This window comes from Trypanosoma rangeli (genome assembly GCF_003719475.1).
Source record: "Trypanosoma rangeli strain AM80 chromosome Unknown Tra_15.4_contig_00149, whole genome shotgun sequence".
NCBI classification, from domain to species: Eukaryota; Euglenozoa; class Kinetoplastea; order Trypanosomatida; family Trypanosomatidae; genus Trypanosoma; species Trypanosoma rangeli.
The window spans coordinates 1-25,524 of record NW_021705900.1 but is presented as its reverse complement, the minus strand read 5'-3'; the positions used below and the strand labels follow the sequence as shown (position 1 = coordinate 25,524).

The 25,524-nt window shown below is 53.0% G+C and overlaps 10 protein-coding genes across 10 annotated transcripts, besides 12 other annotated features; all 10 read left to right on the top strand.

Annotated features, from left to right (window-relative positions):
* Nucleotides 1-12: 12 nt before the first annotated feature.
* Nucleotides 13-39: a microsatellite.
* Nucleotides 40-276: 237 nt separating this feature from the next.
* TraAM80_04869 (uncharacterized protein) lies at nucleotides 277-1,455 on the top strand (the record flags this gene model as incomplete). The annotated part of the gene is made up of 1 exon (XM_029381777.1): nucleotides 277-1,455. One exon carries the CDS (start codon nucleotides 277-279, stop codon nucleotides 1,453-1,455), a length of 1,179 nt encoding a protein of 392 aa, XP_029238237.1.
* An 806-nt stretch (nucleotides 1,456-2,261) lies between these two features.
* On the top strand, nucleotides 2,262-3,701 carry TraAM80_04868 (putative ubiquitin activating enzyme; the record flags this gene model as incomplete). The annotated part of the gene is made up of 1 exon (XM_029381776.1): nucleotides 2,262-3,701. The coding sequence occupies one exon, from the start codon at nucleotides 2,262-2,264 to the stop codon at nucleotides 3,699-3,701; it is 1,440 nt and encodes a 479-aa protein (XP_029238236.1).
* A 299-nt stretch (nucleotides 3,702-4,000) lies between these two features.
* Nucleotides 4,001-4,032: a microsatellite.
* A 41-nt stretch (nucleotides 4,033-4,073) lies between these two features.
* Nucleotides 4,074-4,103: a microsatellite.
* A 96-nt stretch (nucleotides 4,104-4,199) lies between these two features.
* On the top strand, nucleotides 4,200-7,994 carry TraAM80_04867 (uncharacterized protein; the record flags this gene model as incomplete). The annotated part of the gene is made up of 1 exon (XM_029381775.1): nucleotides 4,200-7,994. The coding sequence occupies one exon, from the start codon at nucleotides 4,200-4,202 to the stop codon at nucleotides 7,992-7,994; it is 3,795 nt and encodes a 1,264-aa protein (XP_029238235.1).
* Nucleotides 7,995-8,435: 441 nt separating this feature from the next.
* Nucleotides 8,436-8,488: a microsatellite.
* A 60-nt stretch (nucleotides 8,489-8,548) lies between these two features.
* On the top strand, nucleotides 8,549-13,480 carry TraAM80_04866 (uncharacterized protein; the record flags this gene model as incomplete). The annotated part of the gene is made up of 1 exon (XM_029381774.1): nucleotides 8,549-13,480. One exon carries the CDS (start codon nucleotides 8,549-8,551, stop codon nucleotides 13,478-13,480), a length of 4,932 nt encoding a protein of 1,643 aa, XP_029238234.1.
* Nucleotides 13,481-14,264: 784 nt separating this feature from the next.
* Nucleotides 14,265-14,612, top strand: TraAM80_04865 (uncharacterized protein; the record flags this gene model as incomplete). Its single annotated transcript, XM_029381773.1, has 1 exon — nucleotides 14,265-14,612. One exon carries the CDS (start codon nucleotides 14,265-14,267, stop codon nucleotides 14,610-14,612), a length of 348 nt encoding a protein of 115 aa, XP_029238233.1.
* Nucleotides 14,613-14,759: 147 nt separating this feature from the next.
* TraAM80_04864 (uncharacterized protein) lies at nucleotides 14,760-15,179 on the top strand (the record flags this gene model as incomplete). The annotated part of the gene is made up of 1 exon (XM_029381772.1): nucleotides 14,760-15,179. The coding sequence occupies one exon, from the start codon at nucleotides 14,760-14,762 to the stop codon at nucleotides 15,177-15,179; it is 420 nt and encodes a 139-aa protein (XP_029238232.1).
* Nucleotides 15,180-15,800: 621 nt separating this feature from the next.
* Nucleotides 15,801-18,713, top strand: TraAM80_04863 (putative protein kinase; the record flags this gene model as incomplete). The annotated part of the gene is made up of 1 exon (XM_029381771.1): nucleotides 15,801-18,713. The coding sequence occupies one exon, from the start codon at nucleotides 15,801-15,803 to the stop codon at nucleotides 18,711-18,713; it is 2,913 nt and encodes a 970-aa protein (XP_029238231.1).
* Nucleotides 18,714-19,160: 447 nt separating this feature from the next.
* Nucleotides 19,161-19,208: a sequence feature (A-rich).
* Nucleotides 19,209-19,394: 186 nt separating this feature from the next.
* Nucleotides 19,395-19,455: a microsatellite.
* An 84-nt stretch (nucleotides 19,456-19,539) lies between these two features.
* On the top strand, nucleotides 19,540-20,226 carry TraAM80_04862 (uncharacterized protein; the record flags this gene model as incomplete). The annotated part of the gene is made up of 1 exon (XM_029381770.1): nucleotides 19,540-20,226. One exon carries the CDS (start codon nucleotides 19,540-19,542, stop codon nucleotides 20,224-20,226), a length of 687 nt encoding a protein of 228 aa, XP_029238230.1.
* A 38-nt stretch (nucleotides 20,227-20,264) lies between these two features.
* Nucleotides 20,265-20,305: a sequence feature (A-rich).
* A 123-nt stretch (nucleotides 20,306-20,428) lies between these two features.
* On the top strand, nucleotides 20,429-21,643 carry TraAM80_04861 (putative eukaryotic initiation factor 4a; the record flags this gene model as incomplete). Its single annotated transcript, XM_029381769.1, has 1 exon — nucleotides 20,429-21,643. One exon carries the CDS (start codon nucleotides 20,429-20,431, stop codon nucleotides 21,641-21,643), a length of 1,215 nt encoding a protein of 404 aa, XP_029238229.1.
* Nucleotides 21,644-21,651: 8 nt separating this feature from the next.
* Nucleotides 21,652-21,677: a microsatellite.
* A 130-nt stretch (nucleotides 21,678-21,807) lies between these two features.
* Nucleotides 21,808-21,828: a microsatellite.
* A 1,614-nt stretch (nucleotides 21,829-23,442) lies between these two features.
* Nucleotides 23,443-23,462: a microsatellite.
* Nucleotides 23,463-24,038: 576 nt separating this feature from the next.
* Nucleotides 24,039-25,238, top strand: TraAM80_04860 (uncharacterized protein; the record flags this gene model as incomplete). The annotated part of the gene is made up of 1 exon (XM_029381768.1): nucleotides 24,039-25,238. The coding sequence occupies one exon, from the start codon at nucleotides 24,039-24,041 to the stop codon at nucleotides 25,236-25,238; it is 1,200 nt and encodes a 399-aa protein (XP_029238228.1).
* Nucleotides 25,239-25,369: 131 nt separating this feature from the next.
* Nucleotides 25,370-25,429: a microsatellite.
* Nucleotides 25,430-25,478: 49 nt separating this feature from the next.
* Nucleotides 25,479-25,510: a microsatellite.
* Between the last annotated feature and the right edge of the window lie 14 nt (nucleotides 25,511-25,524).

Genomic DNA, 25,524 nt, shown 5'->3' with positions numbered 1-25,524 from the left:
GTGTGCTGTCTGTATATATATATATATATATATATATATGTGGGATGCGGAGCGCGCCATGAGGCAAAGTGTGACCTCCATGATTGCATTCTCTCCCTCTTTTGTAGGTGAACGGGGGCTGTGCCTTGGCCAGCGGTGGGTATTCCCACTTTTTCTACGCTTTCTCTTCTGACGTCCGTTTGTGGAGGGGTGGGGGGGTTAGAGGTGTTCACCGCCCCGCCGCTTCAGTGACGACGTTGCAGTGACTTCTTGCCGTGGTGTTTTTGGCCTGCCGCGATGATCCATGGGAATCGCGGTTCATCCGTACCTGTAGTAGTTTGCGAAGGCGACGATGACAAGCGGCCGTGCGGCAACGCGGGAGCCTGGATGCATCATTTTCTTTGCCCCGCGGACCCGACCAACCGGGCAAGTGGGGCAGAAGCACTGGATCCTAAGAGATGGAGGGGTAGTAGAAGTATAAACGGCAGCGTGTCGGCGTTGCATCCGCCCTCGAGGTCTGGTGGGCTGCGCCGCTCTCTAGCGTCCCGAGGTTGCACTGTTCCGAGTGACAGAGGGGTTGCCACGATCTACGATCCGCTGAGCTGCACACCGGGTGGACGCGTGGAGTATCATGCGGAGGTTGGGCAAGCAGTGGTTAATACCGCACGTCTGTTGGAGAGAGCGGATCGACCGCGTCGGCGTATACAAGCCTCCGCGTATAGGGGGACTGCTCCCCTCAATGGGCGGTCCCAGTCCTATAATCCTAGTCATCGTGCCTCGCAGCATGTGGTGGATGTCTCGTCTCGTAGCCTTGCTGAGGCGTTGTCGGGGAGCCCGGGAGTTAGGTCTGAAACTCTGCCCTTCCCAATAACTGAACCGGGCCTGATGCCGTTGGAAGGTGATGCGTTGTTGCATCCGCCTCCAGCGGTGCCGTTTAGTGGACGGGGTGTCGATGCTGGCAGAAGCAGAAGCACCAGTAGCGCTCTTGTACTTGCGCGTCCAGACTCAATCAAGGACCTAAGGAAGAGAGCATTGTTGCTACGGAACGGTCGGATTGTTGCGCGACAGGGTGAGGAGCCTGTTGCGTGGCGGCCGGAGCACAATGCGTCGGATGCTCACCGTGACGTCGCCGTTTCAGATGGGGCAGCTAGTTGTGGCGTTGCCTCTCCGACAACGAGGTGGCGAGACGCCGGAGGCACGTCTGTCTCTTCTGGACCAACGCTTCACTACAAGCAGTTGACCGAGGCCTTTTACGGGAACTACTCGGGTGGGGTGCTTGCCCGAGAGGCCTACCTGCACTTTGTCGCTGAGATGAACCATCAGCCGTCAAGGGGCAGCCATGGTGCACCACGGCGGCCGCAGCGTGTTCGTGAGATTGTGGAGAACAGGCGACAAGTATCCGGGGTTGCCGACGCCCCACTAGTGAGGGGTGTGGGTTCCGCGTGGCTAACCAAAGCTACTTCACAGTCGAAGTGACCATAACTTCAGTAGGTGCATACAATAAACGAGGGATGCACGTGCGATTACCTGTCTCCGGACTACAGGGAAAGGTGGTTAGAAACCCGTGGGGCAGAGTATCTGGAGAGGAAACAGAGACATGACGAAAAATCCGTTTTACTTCAAGTGTTTTCCTCACCGCAATTTTATTTGATGTTTATTTCTTTTCACTTCTTCCTCTTTTTCCTCATTTTTGTATTTTTACTTGAATGATGCAACATGTTCAGAAGGAACGGAGAGCTTGCGAGTTTCTAGGCAGTAATGTGCCTACTTGGCTGCGTGCGTAGAGAGGGGGGGGGGGGGGGTACGCATAGCTAGCACGGGAGGGTTGCCAATTGTTCCTACCTCTTGTGCCTACGCACTCGCTTACTTCTTTATTGCACAATTCTTTTCATGTATGCGCACGTTTTGCTTTTGTTTTGTCTGCGTGTTACTGCCCATCTTTTCTTTTTCGGCAGTGCTACTGCCGTCAGGGGATTTTTCCCACTGATACCATAAAAACGTAGGTGAATTTATGCTTGTTGTATATCTTGCGGCGCTGCTGCGTGTGACCAGCAGGTTGCTGGGGAGAAGCGTCAGGCTCTCGCCTGTTTTTTTTTTTATTGTCGTGTACATGCGCTGCTTTTTCGCTTCTTTCGTGCGGATAGGTTTACTTTCATGAGACCACCGCGCGCAGGAGGTGAAGGCCGCCAACCCAAAAAGCAACAGCGGGGGGAGTAAGTGGCGGGCAGAAGCAAAACGCGAAAAGTAAGGGGTAGTTTGGGTGGGCGGGGAGGGCAGCAGTTATGTCAGGTGTCGGCTTGCGCACGCCCTTCACAACCAATGAACGTGGGTTGCAGCATCTTGTGCGGCGGTCTCCTCCCCCTGCCTTCGCCGTGGCAGGATACAACGCGGAGAACACCACCTGGGACGAGGTGCGTCTCCTCTTAGTGGGTGCGGGCGGAATTGGCTGTGAGGTACTGCACACGTTGGCACTGAGCGGGTTTACGGACATCACTGTCGTGGACATGGACACCATCGAACTCTCCAATCTGAACCGCCAGTTTCTTTTTTCGGAGGCGGACATTGGGCGCAGTAAGGCGGAGGTGGCTGCAGCGTTTGTGGAGCGGCGTTGTCCGGGTGTGAGGGTGAATGCCGTGTTTGGACGCCTTGAGGACCAACATGACGGCTTTTATCGACAGTTTCATGTTGTTATTTTGGCGGTGGACTCCGTGGCCGCACGACGATGGATGAATCAGAAGATTGCGGAACTTGCCGTCTGGGAGATTGTGGATGTCACGAGGGAGGGATCGACGGGAAACAAGGAGAAACGCATTACCAGTTCGATTCCGTTTATTGACACCGGCACGGAAGGGTATGAGGCCTCCTGTCGCGTTATTCGTTTAGACACGGGAACGACGGCCTGCATTGAGTGTGACCTTGACATTTACCCGCCGCGGAAGACGGTGCCGTTCTGCACCTTGGAGAATGTGCCTCGTTCTCCAGCGCACTGCGTGCTTTATGTGCAGTTCCGGCTGTGGAACGTACTACGTCCCGGGGAGACACTTGACAGCGACAACGCGGCACACATTGAGTGGATCCGCAGTGAAGCACAGAAGCGCAAGGAACTCTTTTGTATCATGGGGCCTGACATCGACTTTTATTTTGTCCTTGGAGTCGTGAAGAACGTTGTGCCAGCGGTCGGCTTCACCAACGCCTTGGTGGCAGGCCAGGCGTCTCTCGAGCTTATTAAGCTCTTGACAGGCGTTGCTCCATCGATGCAGTGCTTTTCCTACTTCAACGGCGCTGCGGACTGTGGGGGGTTGACATCGTACGTGACGGAGCTCTCTCCCAATCCTGCATGCCCCGTTTGCGCCCCGCGACCTGTCCTGCTGCTCACGTCTCACATGCAGCCACAAGACGTGCTGGCGGCTGTTGAGGAGCAAATTGACCTCCCCACCGTCGTGCGTGACGCAGGTGAGCCTCAGGAGGGCCCGTGGTCCGACGGAACATTGTGGGTGCGTTTTGAGGATGGCGCCGAGGTTTACCTTCTCTACAAGAAAAACAACCCGTTAAGGGCCCACATCGTTGGCTCCACCATTGAAGAGATCTTTGCTACAAGTGGTCATGCAGATGCCTTTACGCGTTGGTGCAGCGGAGGGGGACTAACGTTCACCGTGCGGTACAGCTCTGCCAATGTGCATGTCTCTGCTGAGGCGCTCATGTCACGTAGTGTGGCGGTATGACAGGCTCTCCGACGAGGTACACATGAAGGCGACGGTGTGTGTTGGGGTTTTGGTGTGAGGCAGGATCGAATTCGTGGATGTGCCCTTTACTTTTGTGGTTTTTGTGGGCAGCGCAACAAACAGGCGTTGGATTTCTGTTTTTGATTTGCTGTGGTCGTAGCCTTTTTTCGCTCCAAACCTCTTGCCTCTGGAGGGGACACAAGCAGACATCGGCTTTGCCAGCGTCTCTGCGTGCATGAGCGGGGAGGAGGAGGTGATGGTTGGTGAAAACAAATTGGCGGGAACATCTATGTGCTTTCATATATATATATATATATATTAGTATTATTATCTTTCTTTCATTTTCTTGCGTTGCTCGTTTGGTTCTCACCAAACGAACAAAAACAACAACAACAACAACAAAAGTACATTGATTGCCCCTGTTTTGTGTGTGGCCTGCTTCTGCGCCGGTTTCCCTTGAGTGTGGCGGCCTAGAGGGAGGGCGGGCGAAAGGAGTTAATGCGTTGGCTGCTGGCACAGCTGTGGGGGTGTGGGGCGGGACGAAGAGGCCACATCGCCGCCGTGCGTCTCCCCCCGCAGTCTCGCCACGCGTCATCGATGGGGGCGGCTTTTTTGGCACGTGATGGCGTCAGGCGCATCAACCGGGACGGTGGGGAGCAGCGCCAGCTGCGTGGGAGGAGACTAGCGGAAGGGGACGTGAAGGAGGAGGAGAACGGGGGGGATGCCTTTGCCAACAGCGGCTGCGGGAGCTTTCCACTTGGCAACGGCGTGGCGTTGCAACTTCCGGCGCACTCCTTGCACACTGGAGAAAATAATTCTCCGACACATGACGTAGGACATGGAAACCTGGAGGAGCCAAGCTTCAGTGAGAAAGCACTGGTCTCTCTGCTGGAGGCGATGCATCAGGCCCTCGAGTCGGCGTCGCTGCTCATCGTTGGCGGGGCCAAAGTGATCGGCTCCTCCACTGACGATGTGGCAATCCACGCGCCGCTTGAAAAGTGGCCAGACGTGTTCTGCCGCTTGAGGGCAGCGGCCTTGCCGGTACTGCTGCAGAATCCAGATACAACTCCGCCATCCGTGTCGTCCGTGGCAGAGGCGTATCAGACTCTCACGGAGACGTTAAGTGTTGTTGATGCGGTGTCAAAGGCTACAGGTATGCGTGCGGAGCGCATGTTTCCTGCGGCCCTCGTCGTAGTACTTTGGAGTCGTCTGCCGAGGCTTCATGCGTATGCACGGCGGGTCTTCAAAGGGCAGCAAGTCCACGCCCATGAGACAGTACCCGCCACTTTGGTTGGATCTTCACTGTCGCTCATGCGGGCGTTCAAAAGTGCCAGACGGGCGCTTGCGCTGCGCACTCGCGAGTTAAGTGATTTGCTGCCACCGTCCGTACTCGTGCAGGTATTGGTGTGCATGGAGCAGTGCGGTGCGCTTTCCGACGATATCATTGGCCCAATAGGGACAGAGCTGCTCCGGCGCTACAAGACCTCTGCAGCCCCGCTGAATGGTCCGCAGCACGTCGCCACAAATCACCTTTTATCTGCACACTTTGTGGCGACCGCTGTGGAGGCGGATACGGCGCCGTTTCAAGGTGAAACCGCTATCGCTTTTGCCAGGCTGCTTGGGCGACTGCACGTGAGGAATCACTTTCAACTGCACCGACTCATGCACACAATTCTTTTGCCCCAAGTGGTGACGACTCTACCCGCCAGTGTCACTGACGAGAACGTCCTTTTTGAGTTGACGCGGTGCTACTCCCGCTACGCTGTTTCAGGCAGTGCTGTAACTCAACTCACAGCTTTATGGTTGCCGCACCTGTTTTGTATGAGTTTGGATCAATGCTCAGAGCTCCTGCGTATTGTGGGTGGTGGTGGTTGTATGACTGTGGGCGCCGAGGAGGATTATTTCCCTTTGGTCGAGGCCATTCTGCAACGGGCGTCTGTGCTGTACCACCACGCGAGCCAGGATGGCCCCAATGTAGTGCCACCTGCCGCTATGGTGGTGTCGGCTGCCTCCACGGAGGCGTGCGCATTGGTAAGCGCTGACAGCGCGGCGAGCTTCATTTGCGCCTTGGCGGCAGTGAACTCCCCCCACTGGGGGGAGGTGTACTCTTTGGCGGCAACGGCATTGGAGAGATCTCTCGATGGACTTTTGGTGGCAGATGTCGTTCGTGTGACGAAGGCGTTGCTGCGGCGTAACTCGCATGTTCCGTACCACCCCCTTCACTCTCGTTTGGCGCATCGCCTCCTCACCGACGAGGCGGCTCTGACAGACGCAAAAATGGGAGGCCTGTCGTTGCTGGCCACCGCACTGATGTTGCTGCCGTCGCCCGCGCTACCTGCTGTTTCTTCTAGCAGCACAACACCGCATAGCATCCAAATGGCGACTGTGAAGCCCCCGGATGCCACAAACTTCCCTGCGTTGGATGCGGCGCGGGCGCTTGCCGTGTTTCGACGTCATGGCAAGGCCCTGGGCCTACGAAGCTTCGTGGCAGGAATGTGCGTTTCTCCTCTGGCGCAGCTTCCGCGTCGCTCGCAAGAAAGCGTCATCATGCACTTTACCGCCATTGCCTCGGCATTGGAGGTTCCGTGGCTTGTGCGGGGTATGGTGTCGTTGACATCGCAGATACCACAGACGGTGGATCCGCTTTCGGTACAGCGTTGGTTTTCACGCTTTACAGCCATTGACGTCGCCCGCCAGCTGGACATTGTGCAGACGGCGATGTTGTTGAACATTTTATCGCATGACGATTACAGCCGTGAGTGCGCCTTGGCGAAGCAAGCCATTTTGAAGCAGACGAGTAAACTTTTACTACAAGACACTGTTCCCTTGGACACGGTGACCCCGCTAGTTACTGCCCTGCAGTGTTCCAATGTCTTCTTCCCGCACCTGTATTCCCGTCTTTGCCGTGTGCTTCTTGCAGATGTGCGCCAGGGGCCATGGCGACTGCTTCTTCCTGCCTTTCACGTGATAGCAGATGAGTTCACACGGCGACCGCACGGCAATGGAAGTGTGTTCCGCGATGTATGGGAGCAGCTTCGGACGCGTCTTGTGGAAGAGGCAGCCTCGTCTCTGGAGGCAGGGGATGTTGTTTTGGCTTTTAATGGGTTTGCAGCTCTAGATGGAAGGGATCGTCCTGTATTTTCCGTGCTGCTGCATCGCCTCTGGGCCATCTATCAAAGTCTTGTTGTCTCTCCAGAGGCCAATGACACTGCTGCTATGCGTGGACCACTAATAGCAACACCACCACCGCCAACGCCGGCGGCGTGCATGGATAATATCCTTGCTGGATGCACGCCAAGCGCGCTTGCTGTTCTCCTCACAACTCTTATTTATGCAGGGCAGGAGAAAGTCAATGATACGCTTATGCCTTGGGTGCTGCTGCGCACTCGCCCCGTGATCAAGGATCTTTATCCAATTGACGTACTCCATCTCATGCCGGCCCTATTGTCTTGTTTCACCGCGGCAAAGGCAATTGAGGAGAAGTCCAACTGTAGCCGCACCTTATGGCTGTGTAATCCTGTGAATCGCACACTTCTTCACGCCACGTATGATGGCTGCCGGGAGCTGTTCCTTCATATGTATGAGGATGAGGCAACCGCTAGGGATGCGAACACATTACGGACCCAGCGCGCCGAGTGGGCTCCACAGGTGCATGTTTCAGTATCGCGAGTGCCAAGATACTTGTTTGCGGATCTTCTGATTGCACTGTGTCAGTGTGAGGTGCGAGACGAGGCGGTGGCTACGGCGTCTGCAGCGCGCCTGACGCGACGGTCCTGTGAGGTATTGCCAGTTGCCGAGTTGGTGGATTTGACAATGGCACTCTGCTTCCACTTTCCACCCCCGCCGCTGCTGACGCAAGAAGTCATAGTAAATGATAGGACAGATATCACGAGGGGTGATAAGGACGATGACTGCGACAAGGAAACGGATGACACTGCAGGTGCGACGTCGTGTGCATTGGCCCCGCATCGGCGCTTTCTTCAACCGGTGTTGACGGCGTTATGGGGCCGGGTGGAGGAGCTTCAGTCGCCGCATATTGATGCCTTGGTGCGGTGCTTGCGTCACTATTACGGCGACAAGGTGGACGCGGATTTCTTGGATCGCCTTACGCAGCACAAGGCTATGCTCGCCGAGGTCCGGACAGGGCGTCAGCGACCTCAGGAGACTGCAACACGCAATGACTGTGAAAAAATAGTTGCGGCAGCAGCGCCGTTGAGGACAGACACTGCGGCAGCTGAGGAGGAGCCTGCGAGTTGGAGTGAACCCACGACGGAGGATCTGTTTTTGTCGTGACCTTTCAAAGAGGTTGAAAAGGAGGGGCAGTGGTGTATATGTGTCTGCCTGACGCATATGACTAGCCCTGTCTTCCCATTATATGCGGCGATTCCGTTACACGAAGGGATGCCCACCAACAATGGGCAGCTTTACATTCTAATTTTTTTTTTTTTCTTTGTGTGTGCGTGATTGCTGTTATTATGCTCCTCGTTTTTTGTTCTCCTGGGTTGTTTCTTAACATCAAAATAAACTACGGAGAGGCCGCTACGAACGCCCACTAACATACATACCCCAAATCCCTGTATCATTTGGCCTCTCTGTAGTCTTTTTGGACCGGAATATTTTAAGCACATACATAGACACCACAGTGATCGGGGGAGGGGGGGCGGGGTGCGTGGAGGCAGGAGTTGTGGTGGTGCATTGTGACTCTCGCAGGGGAAAAGACTTGTCTCCAGGAGCAAAAGGAGAGGGAAAGAGACGAAGAAGAAGAAAAAGACAAGGGCAATAAAAAGTGTGTAAGACAGGGAGAGGGCTGTCTCCATCGCAGGGCAGCTGCAGTTTGAGGGACGGCCATGTTCAACAAGGTGGGCACATCAAATGCCAACGAGGTGGGGGCACCGCGGTCCGCATTAAAGAAGAGGGGGGCGCGTGACGGCGGCGGTGAGGCCCGAGCGTCTCTTCTGCCTTTTGACACCGCAGGGGCGGCGGAAGATCAGACGCTCGATACAAACGCGGCGGACTATGACCCCGAAAACCCGGGTACACTCTTCATGAAGGTCAAGGCGATGCGGGAGGCGGCGGATGGAGTGACATGTCTGCGGACGCTCGACGCCTCCGCAAGATCACGGCCACCCTGGTGGCTACGCCGGTTGACGGAGTTGAAACTGTTTCTGAACAGCACATCGCTGCGGGCAAGGTCGAGTGATAGCGTGGCGGCCTTGGCGCTGGATCAGCTAGCTGCCGATGTGGAAGCTGCGCAGGCCCTCGAGCAGGCGGTTGCGGAGGGCAAGGACGGTGGGTTTTGTCGACCCTCCGCGAGAGTGGTTGAGCGTCTTGAAAGCGAAGATACAAAAGAAGCAGAAGAGCAGGAAATGACGCTGCTGTCGCCTCCGCCACTTTTGGAGGGTGAAGAGACGGCAGTCATCACTAGGGCGGCTGAAGAGCCTGTTGGAGAGGAAACGTTGGCGCAACTTGTGCCGCCGTGGCTGTATGTCGGTAGCGCGAAGCGCATGACGCACCAACTCTCGCAGTCTCTCACGGCTCGACACCAGAAATTACTTGAAATGCTGGCTGACGGTGCCGAAGGGGCGGCGATGAAGCTTTTGGGTATTCCCGACACTGGCGGGTACGACGGGACACAGTGCGTTTTGTTGTGCCCGGCCGTGCAACGTCTGCATGCATCCGTCGTGCGGAAGTCCATTCTCATGGACAACTTTGCATCGCCAAGGCATCTGCACGGAAACCGAGCCCAACTTATAAGCGACGGATTTCGAGCGCAGACACCATGGATTCATGCGGATTACATCACGGATGGGAATGTTCGTCCTATGTACAACACAAACGCCGTATTTGTGCCCCGCTCTAGCGAAGACTTCCAGTGGAGCGAAACGAGAGGAGCCGCTAGGAAGAGTAACTCATTTTTTATTCATATTGATTACATCCGCTTTCGCCCCACTGTAGCGGTTGCGTGGCAGCATACCGGTGAAGCTTCCAGAGAAGGTGCGGCATCAACTTTGCAGGCTGGGCCTTTTTACACTGCGGGCATGACAAACACTTCATTAGTGTCCTCCGCGGGCCTTCACCAGCCCCTCTACCACGGCAGTACCAAGCCATGGATAAGCTTCACGCAGGAGGACAAACTTGTTTCTAAAATTTTGGACAGCTACGAGCAGTATCGTATGGTGGAGTTGAACCTTTTGCCGCAGCTTAAGAACCGTCAGTTCTACAAGGCTCAACTAGAGAACTTGGAGCAGCAGCCTCGCCTGACGGAAGAACAGGAACACTTGAAAGACTCACTGCGGCAGCTTTTAAATCTCACCTGTGAGCTTGAACGTGTGTACCTTAAGGCGATGGTGTCTGCCTGGCAGCAACTGGCGCGACTGCGTGGTGAAGATCCAAACGGGTGTTTTGTCCCATTTCAGCAGCCCGATGCAGGGGCAGGTTTGCACGAGGTCACTGCCGCTTCTTCCTCCTATTGGCCATCGCAAAATGACAGTGGCGAGGGGTTTGGATTACGGCGAGGGTTCTTAGGCCTTTCTGATGGAGCTATGTCCCTGTTGAGTGACGGCCCGGGACCTCAGACACCACTGTCAGCGACGCCTTTCCGCATGTACTTGCGGCGCCATAGCGAGGGGACGATTGTGCTTCCCATTCAGGAGGAAAATTTATTAGATTATACGCCGGTCATTGAGGGGGTGGTTGCATCATCCCAAGTACCTGTTAACGGAGGGATGCATTTGGAGAGTGGCGGGGCGTCCCCGCCGTCCCCGCAGTTATTGATGTCGTCGTCTAGACTGCAAGAAGGCAAATTGCCCACTTTTAGGGTGTTCGTGTTTGCTCGCACTAATGTTGCGGTTACTCCACAGTTTATGGGAAGTACGGCCCCACGTGCATTGAATTCGTCAAAGGTAGTTTTTTTTAATGAAACCTTTGAACTACTCACATTGCAGGAGCCCCAGGAGATACTCCTGCATATTCTCTCAGTAGGTGGGTCGGATGGTGATTGCGTGATTGCTACCGTCAGCGTTACACCTGCACTCACTCGGGTGCATCTGTTGCTGCCGTTGCAGGCCCCGATTTCTTTTTCTTACCGTGGCACGACGTACGGCAAGCACGGAAGCGGCGTTTTGCCAGGCATCATTTCACTCTCGACAACGTGGACGACGATACAAGGAATGACTATCGAGGAAATTGAGGACCGCTTCCTGCACGGTGAGTTAGATCCGTTGGATCCGCAGTATGAACCGTTCCTGGCCACCCTTAAGGCCCACTACGTGAAATTGAGACGAAACGCGACGGCGTTGTCTGAAGGGACGGAGGCTGTTTTTCCAGGATCCAGCGACGACGGCATGGCACTGAAGATACGTAGGCAGGGGAAACGTCAATCCATCCCCGGTCGACCGCCGCTTTCTCTGCAAGGTGAGGATGAGAGTAAACGGTTGGAGCTGCTTCACCGACGCTGGCTGTTTTACACGGCCCATGCCACCCCAAAAGATGTGGTAGAGGCCCGTCTTTTCCAGGTGCCCATTCCGCTAGAGGACTCGGAATGCTATGAGTTGCAGCAGCGTATAACACGTGTTGCAGCACGCGAAAGACGTGAGTTGAAGTTTGAGTTGCCCTCAGATCTTCCTTTGCTTACTGATTTGGAGGTGGATCTGTCCCCCAGAGCACTCCTTCTTAGCCCACTTTCACGCAACGGCAAACTGCAGCTGTGGCAGCAACGTATGCGCCGCCGCAAGGCTTGTCGTCTTTCTTCCCGCAAGCTGGAGGATCATGAAATTCTGGAGCGGCACGTTATTTTACCGAAGCTGCGCCCAGTGAAGGGCTTCCGCCTGACCCCGGAAAGTCAACTAAACCCTCGGCGTGAGGAGCGGCCGAAGATAAACAAAATGGGTCGCGAGGGCCTCGTGATGCAGCAAGGCACCCGCATTGTTGTACACATCATGAAGGCGACAGCGCTGCCGCAGCGCTTGGATGGTACACCACTGGAGCCCTTTGTGGAAGTCACATTTGTCTATGAAACTGTCGTCTCGCGCAGCGAGGTCGGCAGCTCCCCCTCGTGGTTTGAAACCCTCAACATTCCCTTTTCCCCACCCGACCTTGACGACGAGACCCTCTCCCTCATTGAGGACGACATTGTGATATCCGTGTACGATAAGGTTGAGATTCCGATGACCCCAACCTCGTTGCTCGCTGGAGTTGTTTCCCATGAGACGCACTACCGAACAGAGCGTCGCCTACTGGGGATACTGCGTCTGCCATTTTTTACCCTCTACGAGGCTGATCAGGCCCGTGTCGAGGGACAGTTCTCCCTTTCCACTCCGCGGTGGGTGCTGGGGTACTCTCCAGATGGACGCGACACTGGCGCCGCCATGAATCCCACAAGGTTGCATTATGACGCAGCGATTCACTCACCCCCGTCGGTTCAATTGTACGTTGCGCTGTGGCCGCCACTTGGCCGCACCACACGCAGGGAACTTGACCACGCCACCATTTCACGGCTTCTAAAACAGTTGAATGTTTCAGCACAGCTGCAGTATTTACATGGGATTGCAATGAAGTGGAGACGTGATGCTTTGATAGCAATAAAGCGTCTCTCCTCAGTGAATCCTGTTGCTCACATGCGGGAAATTGAGCCATTTGTATTTTGCACAACAGGGGACTTCACTCTAGTGTGTCGTTACCTTCTTGCGAATGGGGGTCCACCGCCACTAAGCGTAACAACAGTTGAAGAGGCTATTCGATTTGTGTCATTGTTGCCTTTTCAGACGGACCCGCTTACATGGGGTGATAATGATGTGTGGAGCACAAACGCAGAGTTTCTTCGCGTACGAGAAGGTGATTACGAGGAGCTTTCCCTCTTGCTGGCGCATTTTTTGCGTTTTCTTGCGCCAGGGGAGGTGACCTACGTGGTGACAGGGAGAGGTGTCACTCATCATCACGTGGTGGTGGTTCTGCATTCCTTTGCTGGTGAGCTTCGCCTGATTGACCCACGCACAGGCTGGGTGTGCCCGGTCCACAACCCTCACCTCACATTTTTTCGTGACGTACACATGGTGGCGTCGCACAATCAGCTGTGGGCGAATGTGCAGCTGAGTGGGGCCCCACACCGGATGGAGTGGGACCTAAACGACCGGCATTTTTGGCTGCCATGCTTTGATCACGAGGACGAGAATGTGAGGGCCTGTTTGCCCTTTATTGCCCCCTTGCAGCGGGAGACACTGCCCTTTTCAATACCTGAGCCTCGGAAGGAGCGGGAGATTGAGCAGCAGTTGCGCAAGGCCGTCCGTCGTGCGCTGGTTGGGTGGCGCAACAACCGACATCTTGCCTTTCACCACGGTGTTGCTCCAATCCTCCAGGTGTTTCTGAGGGATGCCGAGGATGAACTCTGCCGGCATGCCAGTGTGCGGCACGAGGCTGTGACAATGCGAGCTAGAGATATGCTGAATGAGTACTTTAGGGAAGACCTCTTCAAGGATCGTTTGCGACGCCGCCAACGAGAAGGGGAGGAGCGGGGTCGTGTTGCCGATGGCGACACGAGAGTGAAGGTAGGAAGGCCCCATCTTTGCATTATGGGAAGCCCCGTGAATGCCGCCTATCAACCCCATGACACAGCCTATCAATGTATCCTGCAACAGGTGTTCGAGACTGCAGTGCATGAGGTGGGCACAAATGCAGTTAGCTTTGCGATTGGCGTGTACGTCAAGGGATACACCAGTGAGGTGTACTCCATGTGGGTGTTTCTGGTGGCACTATATGAGGTTGTGGCCTCTCCGTCACGTTAAACCTTCCGCATATATGCTGACTTGCAGTTTTTCAAAACGGCAATGACACATAAAAATAATAAGAAACACCATAGACATGCAATTATAAAAACGAATATATAAGTTTGGGAGGGGTGGGGAAGGGGGAACTAATGCGGAAGGTTGTAGTACTTTTTTTTTTTCCTCTAAATGGGGCATTATGCTGGAGGTGAGAAAGTGGAATACATGTGAAACACGCGTTCTTTCTTTTCCTTCGTGTCTTTTTTTTTTTTTATGTAGAGTACCGTGGCTAGAAATCATCGCTGTCGGTGCATGTGCGCGTGCTCAGTTTTTGTTGCACACACGCCGTGTTGTGGCTTCTGTTGGTCCGGCGGGGGGAGGTTGGTTTTGATGGCGTGACGAGGGCTTTGACTATCGCGTGGGTGGTGGGGAGGGGGGAATATGATGCCCACGGCCGCGTACATGATGCAGGACCAACTGCGAAGGAACTTCACTCTCATCACTGACGTGCATAACCCAAACATATTTATCGTTCGTGGATTTTTGACTTTACCACAGGGGCTCGCCGCGCTGGCGGTGCTGTTTCGCGGCAAATGACCCACCGACGTGTACAGTCACCCTTACTTCATTGAGAAGCAGAGTGATCCCTCCCAGCCTTCCCCCCGCAGCTGCACCTCACCGAGGAGTGCCAAAGCGCGATGAAGATCATCAAGGGGGTGCATTTCATGAAGGACGACGGCAGCAAGCTAGATAACACAAATGGTGTTTGTAACGGACTACATACATGGTCGAGACGAAAGGGAAAATGTCAACCTTCACAAGCGACACGGATGAGGCGGCTGCGCGGGAGGAGTGGCAGCAACGCCTCGGAAAAGACGCTGCGGTATGGGAGGAAGGCGCGCTGCGCCACCGGTGGCGAAAGGCGGCGGCCAAACAACGCCACATCAACATCAGCGATAGTGGTAGGTTCACTTTTGCCCCGAATTTCTCTTTGCACTCACACACGCGCCAAAGCCATGCCGCTGGGGATGAGCGGGGCGCATTGGAAAAGACACGCCGATTAGTTGAGCGGGACGGTGCCCACACGGTTCTTTACAATCCTATCGCAACCGACCCAAAGACATTTAGCGCGACTTTACAAAAGCTCAAATGACGAAGAGCGTGTAGTAAAAACCATTGTTGTTCCTACACGGCAAGTGTGGGGCAGCGTGAATATGTGGGCGGAAGCGTTTCCGGACGCCCATATATTCTCTGCAGTGGAGACGGACTCCATTGTGGCGCATCGCACCAACTGCAACAGATGGAGGAGCAGCGTGTGGGCGGGTGCATGGATATGAGCAACGGTGTCAAAGTCCTCTCCTTTCCTGAGGTGGAGACGAGTGAGTCCTCCAACGCGGAGGAGGTTGGTGACGTTGTCTCTGCCACCGCCACAGATGTAGACAGGGGCGACGTCTGCATAGTATTCCTTCAACATACTCCTGTTGTCAGCTGGCAGGACGTTGACGACGAAGTGCGATTCTCGCCTCGCGTCCATGCGCTTGGTGACGTGTCTCAACACCAGATTACACCCAATATCAATCTTGTGCGAGTTGCTGGCGATGATCACACGAATAAGTACGTTATTTATGATGGTGTAACTGAAACCCCTGCCTGTACGGATCTCTTCCATGGGGAGTACGGTGACTTGGACCCTGTGAATACACGTATGTGCCGTGTGTGATTCAAGTTCATGAAGGGAGGAAACTACAAGCGCATTGACTTAGTTCCACAGCGCTAAAGTGGCTGCAGATTAAGCGCCATGGAAGCTTGGAGTTAGTGCGCGGAACTGTGAATATGCTCACTAGGACACGACCTGTCAAATATATAGTGTATGCCCATGGGACCTCACCCCGCATATAAAACCCTGCAGACTCATTGTGCATGCAATGGGGCATGCCGCTTTTAGGATAACAAGAGGATAAGGATAGGCGGGTTGAAGGCGGACCGGAGATGACGCATGAATGACTGGAGAGCGACGTTATTGATGTGTGCAGCTTGCTTCTTCAGCTTACTTCCCCTCAGGCATATGCATATAATTTGCGTGTTTATCCCCATATTCATCTTTTACCCCGTTTTGTTTATTGTTAGTGAAACTGCGCTCCTTCCTTTGGAACTGCGTCTGTGAGGTGAGAGGACATACATTGAACCCAAATATTTGCTGGCTTAAAAGAATACTTTATCTTCATATTATTTCTGTTTTTCTCTTTCTCTTGCCGCTTGCTGCGCCACTCAAGCAGAGGCTTTCGTAGGGAACAGCGTGTTGGTGTCTCTGCGTGGTGAGAGGGGAGGAGGACTCGGGGTGATGCCAGCGCAGACTCAGGGCCTGCCACTGCCTAACACGAATTATTGGCTCGAGGTGTGGCGCACAGCTGACGAGAGCACAACTGGCAGCTTGGGTGCCGCGTGTGCGCTGGGGCCAGCGATGGAACAAATTCGATCGGTACGGGAGCGGGAAAGGGCATATGTTTACGGCGGCGGAGGAAAAAGGGCGTCTTTGTTACTTGCACGCAGCGTATGTGGCAGTACTGAGGCTGTCACCCCCGACAGTGGGGGTGGGCGGTCGACAAGGCGTGCAGCTAACGACCACAGAGTGCCAACGTCAACTTCTCTGCTCTCTGGCGAGGATGAGATCAGGCCCACGCACTCCATCTACGACAACAACAATGGCGAGTCAGTCCCCATTCCTCACATCAGCGGCCTTACTGCTATTGTGCGTCAATGGGAGACACAGGCTGCTGTTGTTGCTGCCAGCAATGGGTACATGGGATGTCGCCGGCGACTGGTTTGGTGCGATAGTAACGAGTCTCTGGACGACGAGGACGGCAGCGATGAGGGGGATGCTATGCCTATGATAAAGGAGACAGCACGCCCCAAGCATTCCGGCAGAACTTTTCATTTTGAGTATTCTTCTGCACGGGATAATTCTCACAAGAACGACGAGGAGTGCTTCGAAGTGGAAGAGGATGAAGACGAGGGAGATGATGTCGGGGACACAAAACACTTTGGGGAAGAGGGCTACCTCGCCTGTGTTCCGGGTGACGTTCTCCAAAATCGATTTGCATTGGTCTGTCAGTTGGGCCGCGGTCGCAGTAGTTGTGTGTGGCTTGCAGTGGACCTATATCAGTGCACTGTTTCCCGCAGTCAGCTCATCTGTGAACTTGACGAACATCACACGCACAAGCATTTTTCAACCTTGGATCAACCATTCTTGGTTGCCATTAAGGTGTTCCGTTGCGGTTCGATGTATGAGGAACGTGCCCAACGTGAGGCGTTGATGTTGACGTACATTAGGGAATTTAAAAATGCAGTGCGGCTACAACGGCATGTTTCCATTCCTTGCCACGGTGTGGAATCACGTAAGATCTCCACCGTGAACTCCTTGTCAGCAGCATCGACCGGGGATGGTTTGCCTGCCATCTTCTTTGGCTGCGGCTGTTACTTTGAAAGCGGCTTTCAAAGTAACAGTGAGGAGAAGACCCGAGCATTTGCAGCAGGCCATCTGTCCTCTATGCGGGACCGATTTACTCACCAAGGTACATTTGGTGTGCATCACTGCATTGTTATGGATGTGATGAAGGCTTCTCTGGACACCGTCATAAGTGAGTGCGGGCCTGGGGGGGCACTGGTAAGTGCCGCCAGTAGTATTATTCGCTCAGTGTTGGAGAGCCTTGCATTACTTGCAACGATGCATATTCTTCACACAGACATTAAGCCTGCAAATATTTTTTTTGTGGACTGCGAAGCGGACGCGAGAAGCGGCCTAAAAACCTTCTTTACAGAACACGTTGGTGATTCTGTGTCGACCGGGCCAAAGTTGCCAGCGTCGCGCGATCGCGAGTCCACGACTTGTTCCTCACGAACTGGAGCAGGCGGGAGCCCCGTCGTGTCACCGCAGCCATTTTTAAATATCGTTGGGACCCCTCGCACGGGGCGCAGTCGAAGTACCTGCAACACCGCTTGTGAGATGTTTAAGGGAGCGGGTCCGTCTTGGGCAAGAGCGAACTCCCCGTACGCGATACAACTGGTTGACTTTGACCACGCCATGATGCTGCCTCCCTGTTCGAGTCAGGGCCATGGCGCCATCCTCAAGGATGGGTCAACCAGCTGCAGGAAATTTAGGGAAACAGTGGAAGATGAGGCTGTGCCCAACGCCAACACTAACAGTCTACCCATCGGTGACAGTTGTTCTTCCCTCAGCATGTCAGGAATTGATTCGTCTGGAGCCAAAGGAGGCAGCTCGAGTTTCGAACTATCGCGTCATTTTGCGTTCTCCCTACGCTTGCCCTCCTCATCCGTGTGCACAACGAGCCTTGTGGATGACTTGGAGCGGGATCTTTTATCACGACAATGCTATAAGCGTGGTGTGTCGCTTCAGTCACGAGAATACCGCTCTCCAGAGATCATATTGGGGAAGGACTATAATGCAACTTTGGATATTTGGTCTGTGGCCTGCATTGCTTTTGAGCTTGTCTTTGGTCGTCTTCTTTTTGATTGTGTTCGGGATTTTATGGAGGCCTCAGAACGGGAGGAGCAGCAGCAGCAGGCAAGGACACCAAAAGAACAAGAGCAGAATCCTTCCATTGCTGATGAATTTCAAGGAACTAATGAAGCGGGCTCCGCTTCTGTGGAGCATGATAATGAGCGTGGTGACGAGGATTTTTGGTGTCGTGCTGGTCACTTCGATGCTCGTGAAAAGAACATTGACGTGTACCACTTGCGTAGCATGATATTTCTTCTTGGGCCCCCTGCGCCGCGCTATATTCTTGCTACACCTTTGGGTGAATATGTGCGAGATTTTTTTGATTCTCATGGTCGGTTTATCTTCCTTAGTAAATCTGAGCAAATGCTGCTGTATTGTAATGATAGCAATGAAATGAAATCATTTTTTTCGTGTGCTTGCTCTGGCGGTGATGCTTCCGAGCAGTTCTCGGAAGTAGCACACAAGGCCAAGTCCGTAGATGTCTCGTTAAATGGAGGCACCGCTGAGCGACACGTTTCGACGGTCCAATGTTGCTGCCGTGGGGTAACTCCGGCCTGGATGAGGCTGCGGAAACAAATTCAGCAGCGGCTGGGGAAGGAGGAGGGGACTGCGTTTGAAGATTTCTTAAGGAGGTGCCTGCAATGGAACCCGGAAGAGCGCCGAGGCGCACACGCCTTGCTGCGGGCCCCGTGGGTGGCTGCTGCCGAAGATGCGACGTTGGGTAGTGTTGCCTGAGAGCGGACGATTAAAGGTTTTGGCGTGGCAGGAGCGGAAGCAAAGGAGGCGGGTCTGTGAGAGCGCATGCTCTTGAATAGAGGTGTATATCCGTTTTTGTATTGTTGTTCTAATTTACATTTCTCTCACTTACCGGCACTTTCCACGCGGAAGGGAGCCCGGCGATTGGGTGGGTGTGGAAGGGGCACAGGTTGCCGCGTTGCGCGTTTCAGAAGGGAGAGCCCGGTAATCAAATTCATTGGCCTTTTGAATTATTATTATTATTTTTTTGTTGTTGATGTGTGGGAGGAATTCACGCTTCATTGGGGGCGTTGAACGCGCACGGAAACAGACTCTATTCTCCTATTGGTGCACTCACAGTCTGCAGAAAAAAAGGGAGCCTGGACCTTATTTCAGGCGCAGGCTCATCTTTATTTCTCTTCATATGTAGGGGATGAACTGGCAGCCTTTTTTTTTTACCTTTGCACTTACGTTTTTATTTTTATATTTATTTTTGCCTACTGGCTGCTGTTTTCTCTCCAAAGAATCGCACACGCACTTACATTTGATGTGAATGAAATTGCGTGTTGGATATCTATGCCGCCTGATTCTCTGTTCTTGCGCACTTTGCCTCTTTGCGATTTAGTATTTTTTTGATTCTACCTCCCTTTTTGTATCGTCTTGTTTTCTTTTCCATTCTTCTGTGTGTGTGCGTGTGCGTGCGCGCGTCCGTGTGCTTTTTTGTTTGCCTCAACGGTGCGTGAGGGGCGGGCGCGCCGTGTCCCCATTGACGCCACCTCCGTACTTGCTCCCTTTCATACTCTCTTCGAGAGCAATACAGAGTGCCATGGCCGCCGTAGCGAGGGGGGGACTTCTAGACAACTACATCAGTCCACTAGCGGTGGTGGAGGGGCCTCACCCTGTACATTTCTCTATCGGATGTGTTGTGCACCCATTTGCGGTGATCATTGCTCAACGTGGACCGATCCACTTTGGTGTCTACTGTATTGTAGAGGAGCACGCCTGCATCATTAATGGTGAGCGGAGCGGGAAGGACGTGGCCACCGTGGCCACAGCTGCATCTTCTGCTTTGCCCATGTCCATTGGCCCATACAACCACTTCAAATCCTTTTCGCGTATTACAAACGTGCAGCGCATTGGTCACGGAAATAGGTTTGAATCGCACTGCCAAGTGGGAGGCCCAAGCGAGTTGCCGGAACTAATCTCCGTTGAGGATTATTCGGTTGTTGGGCCGTTTGTTCGCCTGTGCGATCTGCGGCGCGATGGTGGCACGAATTCCGCCTTGGCGGTGAAGATTCCCTCCCGCCAGGTGTATTTGTGCCCCACGGACACGAAGGTGGGAAAAACGTGTAGCTGCTCTGCTTTGGCGCTTCTCTCGCCCGCTGCAACCCGTTCTTGCTGCTGTTGCTTAGGTTGTTGGGTGCTGCCGCGCGGGGAACCGTTCGACGAGGAGGAGGCGGAGGACACGATGCGCCAAAGGTCTTCTCGTCTTTGTGCGTCTAGGGCGCAATGAGGCGAGAGAGGAAGTGGATCCAGCACTGATTCTGTGTGTTTCCCTTTCCTTTTCCTTTTTCTGTCTTCTTCCTCGTCCTCCGCATACAACGATGTCTTTGGTTATCTCATCTTTTTTTTTTCGCTCTCTTTTTTCTTCTCCTCGTCTCCGTCACGGCAGTTTTTTTTCAGCGAACCAACCAGTTTTTTTTTTTAAGGGAACAATGGCCCAGCAAGGCAAGGTCGAGCCACAGGACCAGGACTCCTTCTTGGATGACCAGCCCGGAATTCGTCCGATCCCGTCATTTGACGACATGCCGCTGCACCAGAATCTCCTCCGTGGCATTTACTCCCATGGCTTTGAAAAGCCCAGCAGCATCCAGCAGCGTGCCATTGTTCCGTTCACGCGTGGCGGCGACATCATTGCGCAGGCGCAGTCCGGAACTGGAAAGACGGGCGCGTTCTCCATTGGTCTCTTACAGCGCCTTGACTTTCGCCACAATGTTCTTCAGGGGCTTGTGCTTTCCCCTACACGAGAATTGGCTTTGCAGACGGCGGAGGTTATCACCCGCATTGGCGAATTCCTTGCGGAGGGGAACCAGGCGTTTTGTGCGACGTTTGTTGGTGGAACACGAGTGCAGGACGACTACCGCAAACTCCAGGCCGGCAGCATTGTGGCCGTTGGAACGCCCGGACGTGTAGTGGATGTGACAAAGCGTGGTGCGATGCGCACAGAGTACCTTCGTGTCCTTGTCCTTGACGAGGCTGATGAGATGCTTTCTCAGGGCTTTGCTGAACAAATTTATGACATCTTCCGCTATTTGCCGAAGGAGATTCAGGTTGCTCTCTTTTCCGCCACGATGCCGGATGATGTGCTGGAGTTGACGAAGAAGTTCATGCGCGAGCCAACGCGTATTCTTGTGAAGCGCGAGAGCCTGACCCTTGAGGGCATCAAACAGTACTTTATTGCGGTGGAAGAGGAGCACAAGCTTGACACACTCATGGATCTCTACGAGACTGTGAGCATTGCGCAGAGTGTGATATTTGCCAATACCCGTCGTAAGGTGGACTGGCTCGCACAGCAGCTCAACCAGAACAACCACACCGTCAGTTGCATGCACTCTGAGATGCCTAAACAGGACCGCGAAAGGGTCATGAGCACCTTCCGCAACGGGAGCTCCCGCGTGTTAGTGACAACGGACCTCGTGGCCCGCGGTATTGATGTGCACCACGTGAATATCGTCATCAACTTTGATCTGCCGACCAACAAGGAGAACTACCTGCACCGTATTGGTCGTGGTGGCAGGTACGGTCGCAAGGGCGTGGCGATCAACTTTGTGACGCAAAAGGACGTGGAGGTACTACGCGAGATTGAGTCGCACTACCACACGCAGATTGACGAGTTGCCGGTGGACTTTGCCGCATACCTTGGCGAGTAACTCTCTCTCACACACACGCACACACACACACACAGAGGAAGCGGTAGGACAGACTAACACGTCTAAGCAGATAGAGCGAGGGGAAAATATGTTATTTATCTCCATGGAGATGAAGCGACAAGGGGAAGTCTGACATCGCCGAGGCGGCGGGAATCGCGGTGGTGTTTCTTTTTTTTTTTTTTTTTAAACAACTAAAAAAAAATATGTCCAACGCCGCCTCAACGAAAAGAAGAAAAAACCCAAAAAAATATATGCAAAAATAAAAAAAAACAAAAAATAAATTAAAAAAGTACGGCCAAAAAAAAAGTAAGAATAAGAAAGAAGAAAAAATGAATTTTTTCCGCATGCCGTTTTGCTTTGCCGTCTTAACGAACACGAGGAGTCAAATAGGCGAACAGAAAATAATAATAAAAAATATATACATATGAATGAACTTGACCCACCACCCGCCGCCCTCTTAATGAAGAAAATAAACAAACACGCCAAAAAGATAAACAAACGAAGGAGGAGAGGAGTACCTTTCGGCTCATCTGCTTGCATGCAAACGCGGCCCGGCGACTGCCCAGAAGGCGGAGCGCAAATCGTGGGTGGACGCAGTGTGCAAAGAAAGCATGCAAATAAAAAGGAGAGGGGAAAAAAGAGGAATTAAACGGTGAGGTCCATAAGCATGAAAATCAAAAACACGAAAAGAGGCGAAATATCAAGAAGGCCAAAACAACAACAACAAGGAACGGTAGAAGGGGATGGGAGGTGGTGGGCAGCCTTCCACTTGACTGCTTTCTCCTCCGTGCATGCGGCGAAGGCCTCGTGTGAAGCCCCGGTTTATGTTTTTTTTTTTTTGTGACGTGGGCGGGCAATAACTGAGGCGCCGGATAACGAGGAAGCAAAGGGGGTGGAGGAGATGGCGAATAAGAAGCAGAAAACGCACAGCATAACAAAAAAGGACTCCAATTGCTGGCAGTCACACGGTGCTGTTGGAGAAGTAACGCAATCGTGTTGTGTGAGCGTGTTGCAATGCAGTATGAGTGGGGCGAGAGCGAGAGTGAATTAAACAGAGGCGCAGTAAACAACACAAGTGACCGGACGGAAATTTCATCTTTTTTGCAGGCCATCGAGAGGAAGCGGATAAAGTGTGAAAATGAAAAGTTAAGGAGTCGTCTCACAAGAACGGACTTCCGTGTGCTGACGTCCCCTCCTCTCCACCATTCCACTTTCTTTTTTCCTCCTGCTGTACTCGGACGCATGCACGCACTGCAAGGAGGTAGGCAGAAGCCTACGGAGTGAGTGAAGGAGGGAGTGGAAACAAAGAAAAACAAAAGACAAGAATGAGGGCGGAAGGTGTCAGGTTCTGTAGGAGACACAGTTGTCATTGCCGAAGAGAGGAGTAACAAAACAGCACTGAGGACAACAGGAGGGAACCACCACCAGAGAAAGTAATAACACTAATATTAACATTAAACGCGTGTTAAGACTCGTTAATAAAGAGGAGGAGAAACATTATTGATGGTACCTCATAGTGACATCCTAAAGGAAATGACAGGAGTTGACACGCACGCAAACGCGCACAGTTAAGTTGTGTACAGCCGTGTTTTTCTCCTCCCCGTCACCGCTGCCTCAAAATTGTCTGGTTTTGTCACGTCCACCTTTATTGCTTGGATATCAGAGAAAACGCAAACGACGGGTGGATGGGGGGAGGGGGAAGGTGAAAACGAAGTCAAAGAGAACACACTGACGAGCGAAACAAATGTGAGGAAACACTCAAAACGAGACAAATAAATAATTACGAAAGGAGGAAACAAAATAATAATAATAATAAAAAGGCGAGCCTCAGAATGTGTAAGATGTACATATACGCATGCATGCTTATTACTGTGAGGGTTAATTAGTTCAAGAGTGATTCTGGTGTCGCCTTTCTCCTTCTACTCCCGGAACACCGCATTTTTGCCCTTTTGCTTTTTTTTCTTTTGGCGCCCATGCGACTCTTTACCTTTATGCCTTTTTAGTGCCTCCTGGTTTTCCATTCCTTTTCTGTGCGTCTGCTTGAGCATTAGGGCGTGTTTTTTTTTCTTCGCTGCTTCCTTTCTCTGAGAGTTCTGTGCATCTTTTTATTTTTATTTTTTTCCTCTTCCCCACACCACCAGCATAGAATTTCCTCTTTAGTTGCCCGTGACCCACCGTATCCAGTGAGGAGTAGGGTTCGTCGGTCTGTCTGGTAGAAGCAGTTGCCTTACGCATCTTTTCCTTTTTTTGTCTTCTGTTTCGCCCATATTTCGGCGATACGGAGAGAGCCTGGCTGCAGGATTGAGGGCGGGAATAGAACCAAGGCGTCACCGCAGACGCTAGTAGTACGAGCGACGACAATCCTCCTCCCCTCCGTGAAGTCTTTTGTTGCAGAATGACTGATGTGGATGCTGTTGAAGTGGACGAGGTGCGACGGGTGCTGCTCTCACTGGGATATCACAATCCCTCCGCAGACGACATTGCTCTAACATTGCAACAAGTGCGAGAGGCCCGTTGTAGTGAGGCCGAACATCAGTATCAGCAACAACGGCAGCGGCAGCGACAACAATCCTCCTCTTCTGTTCAGAGAAATAAAAGATTCCGTCCGTCATCCGCTTCCCCACCACATGCAGCTAACGATGTGACCATGGCTCCCTATGAAAATGAACTCATGGAGGTGGAGAGCGACGAAGGAAGTTCGCAACAGACCTCCACCTCACAAAAGCAGTGGCCTGGTTTGTCCTCCCACTCTGTTCGTGGGGGCCGCACAACGCCGATGAACTCAACAGGAACTGGGAGGCACCCTGGACATGGGCGGGTTGCGGCGACTTGGGCCAATCGAGAACACTGCTATCCACTGTCGTGCCCCAGTGGTGGAAGCGTTGTGGTGGAGGGCCGTACACAGTCAATGAGGAGGGATCGTCATAATATGCGTCGTGTGGACCCCAACCAATCTTTTCCTGTGGGAGGTAACAAGCCACTTTCAGCGAAGGAGTCTATTATGATTCCAAGAGGCGTTAGCACGATAGGCGGCATCAGGGGCGGTGGTCTGCATCCTTTGGCTTCAGCGTATCTGACCCCACAGGCACGATTAGGGCGCCATATGGGGCGGTATGAAAAGGAACTGAGGGCCCTATACTTGAATAAATACGGCGGTGAGGAGTTATCCGAGCCTTGGGGCGAACATCTTGACGATGAGGAAGACGAGCATTGTGAAGAGGATTACACAGAGTTTGGTTCCCATGAGGAGGGCGGCAGGAACTTAGCCATGTGTTACGAGGGTCGTCCACAGCACCCTCTGTCCACACCAGAGATGCCGCTACGCCCTAGTCGCGTCTTACTAAGTCAGCGAAGGGCAAACACAATTTACAGCTTTACAGGTGATATTCGTTACAAGTACCGTGGCGGATTGGGCGCGCCTTTATGCGCTGTTTTGGGACCAGACGGTTCTACGCTGCGACATCGGTCAGATCCTGTTCGTCGCGGGCAACAAATGCGGGAGATGTGGGAAAAGGACAAGTTTCTTACACAACAGGGTCGAAAAGAGGATCGTTGGCGCGTGCGTCAAAGCATGCTGGCGTGGGAGCCTTTGTGAGGGAGCTGTAATTTGGATTTAGTTCTAGATGACCGATGCTAGAGGAGAGAATGATCTTCCATATGAGAGACCTGACAAATGAGAAACATAAGGCGCTTTTTCATATTGGAGGGTGTATGAGGGGTGCTTTATTGTTATTATGTTCGTTTGATTTGTGCGTGTGCGTGTGCTTGTCTGTTTGGGTCTTTGTTGCTCTTTTATGATCGTTAATGATAATATTCGTATGGCTATGGTTATCATTATATATATATATATATATATATATATATATACACACACCACACAC